The 1325-nt window shown below is 35.3% G+C and overlaps 1 protein-coding gene across 1 annotated transcript in view; it reads left to right on the top strand.

Moving 5' to 3' along the window:
• Window positions 1–901, top strand: part of LOC110291927 (proteasome subunit beta type-1-like) — a 27178-nt gene extending 26277 nt beyond the window's left edge. The window contains exon 2 of the mRNA XM_021159124.1: window positions 727–901. Coding sequence (XP_021014783.1) covers window positions 727–901 — 175 coding nt within the window. The remainder of the gene's footprint in view (window positions 1–726) is intronic.
• Window positions 902–1325: the final 424 nt, after the last annotated feature.

A 1325-nucleotide genomic window follows, 5' to 3' on the forward strand; every position in this document is an offset into this window, starting at 1 on the left:
TGGGTAGGGAAGTGGGGGCGCTATGGGGGACTTTTGGGATAGCATTGGAAATGTAATTGAGGAAAATATGTAATAAAAATATTAAAAATTAAAAAAAAAAGAAACACAAAAAAAGAAAAAATGTAATTAGCACAGTATTAATATATATTTATGAAGTGCAGTGTGATAACTTGATATATTATATACTGTGTCAGAAGAATATATATATATATAAAGTCAGAAGAATTGGCATGTCCATTTCTCATATGTCATTTCTATGTGTTGTGATTCTTCATAAGTTTCCTTCACATATATGTCATAAATAGCTGTTGACTGTAGTTTTTCTTTTGTACCTTAAAATAATAGAACGCATTTCTCCTTTCTGCATTTTATTATACAATGTTTAACAGTTCTGTACTCCAATGATTTTTCCCCTTTCTCTTCTCTTATGACTACCATTTCACTCTCTTCTATGAGATCAATTTATCTTGGCACCCCAAAAGAAGCAAAAACATGCAGCAATTAAATTTTATAGCCCTTTAAAAGGATCACAATAAATTTTTTTGTGTCTTATCAAAGTCTAAAGTTACTTGGTAATTGTATTTCTTGGATAATTGGAAGATTATAAAACACTTTGTCAATCCACCTAAATTTTATACTGTGGTTATATATTTGGTTTGTATTTAAACACATAAGGCAATATTATTATGGATTTAAGCTGTAAGTATGTTTTGTCTTGTTTTTCAGACATAAGACAAGAGGATTTGGAAACAGGCTGTGTTTGGGTAGTGACCTCAAGAAACACTGTAGTAAGCAAGAGGGAGGAGAAGCATTAATGAAGGATGAGTTAGTCAAAGATGATGGGGATAGCTGTGACATCATACTGATGTGGAGAGACCAAGTAGAAGAAGATCCTCCATAGGCTGGTGGAGACTCAGGAGTCTTTAATCATTAACAGTCTTCTTTTACAAGAGGAGATCTCAGGAGATGACAATGTCCTCCTATTTCTGTGTTATACCTGCTTGAAGCAGAGAGTACTTCAAAGGTGTCAGAGAAAGCTCCTGACCAGAGAAGAAAAGCTATGATTATGCTCAAAAGGGTCTGCCATGCTGTTGCTGGGAGACATATGTTTGAAGATAGACTGCACGCTGGTTAATATTCTGTTAACTTTATTCATGCTAGATTCATCTGGGAAAAAGGAAACATCAGTTGAGGAAATGCCTGCATTAGATTGGCTTGTGAGTCTTTGGGGGTATTTTCTAAATAATGGGAGTGCCCAACCCACTGTGGGCAGTGCCATCCTGGGAAAGTCATCCTGGCTTGTATTTTAAAGCTGGCTGAGCCAG

This window comes from Mus caroli, chromosome 3, assembly GCF_900094665.2.
Source record: "Mus caroli chromosome 3, CAROLI_EIJ_v1.1, whole genome shotgun sequence".
Lineage (NCBI taxonomy): Eukaryota > Metazoa > Chordata > Mammalia > Rodentia > Muridae > Mus > Mus caroli.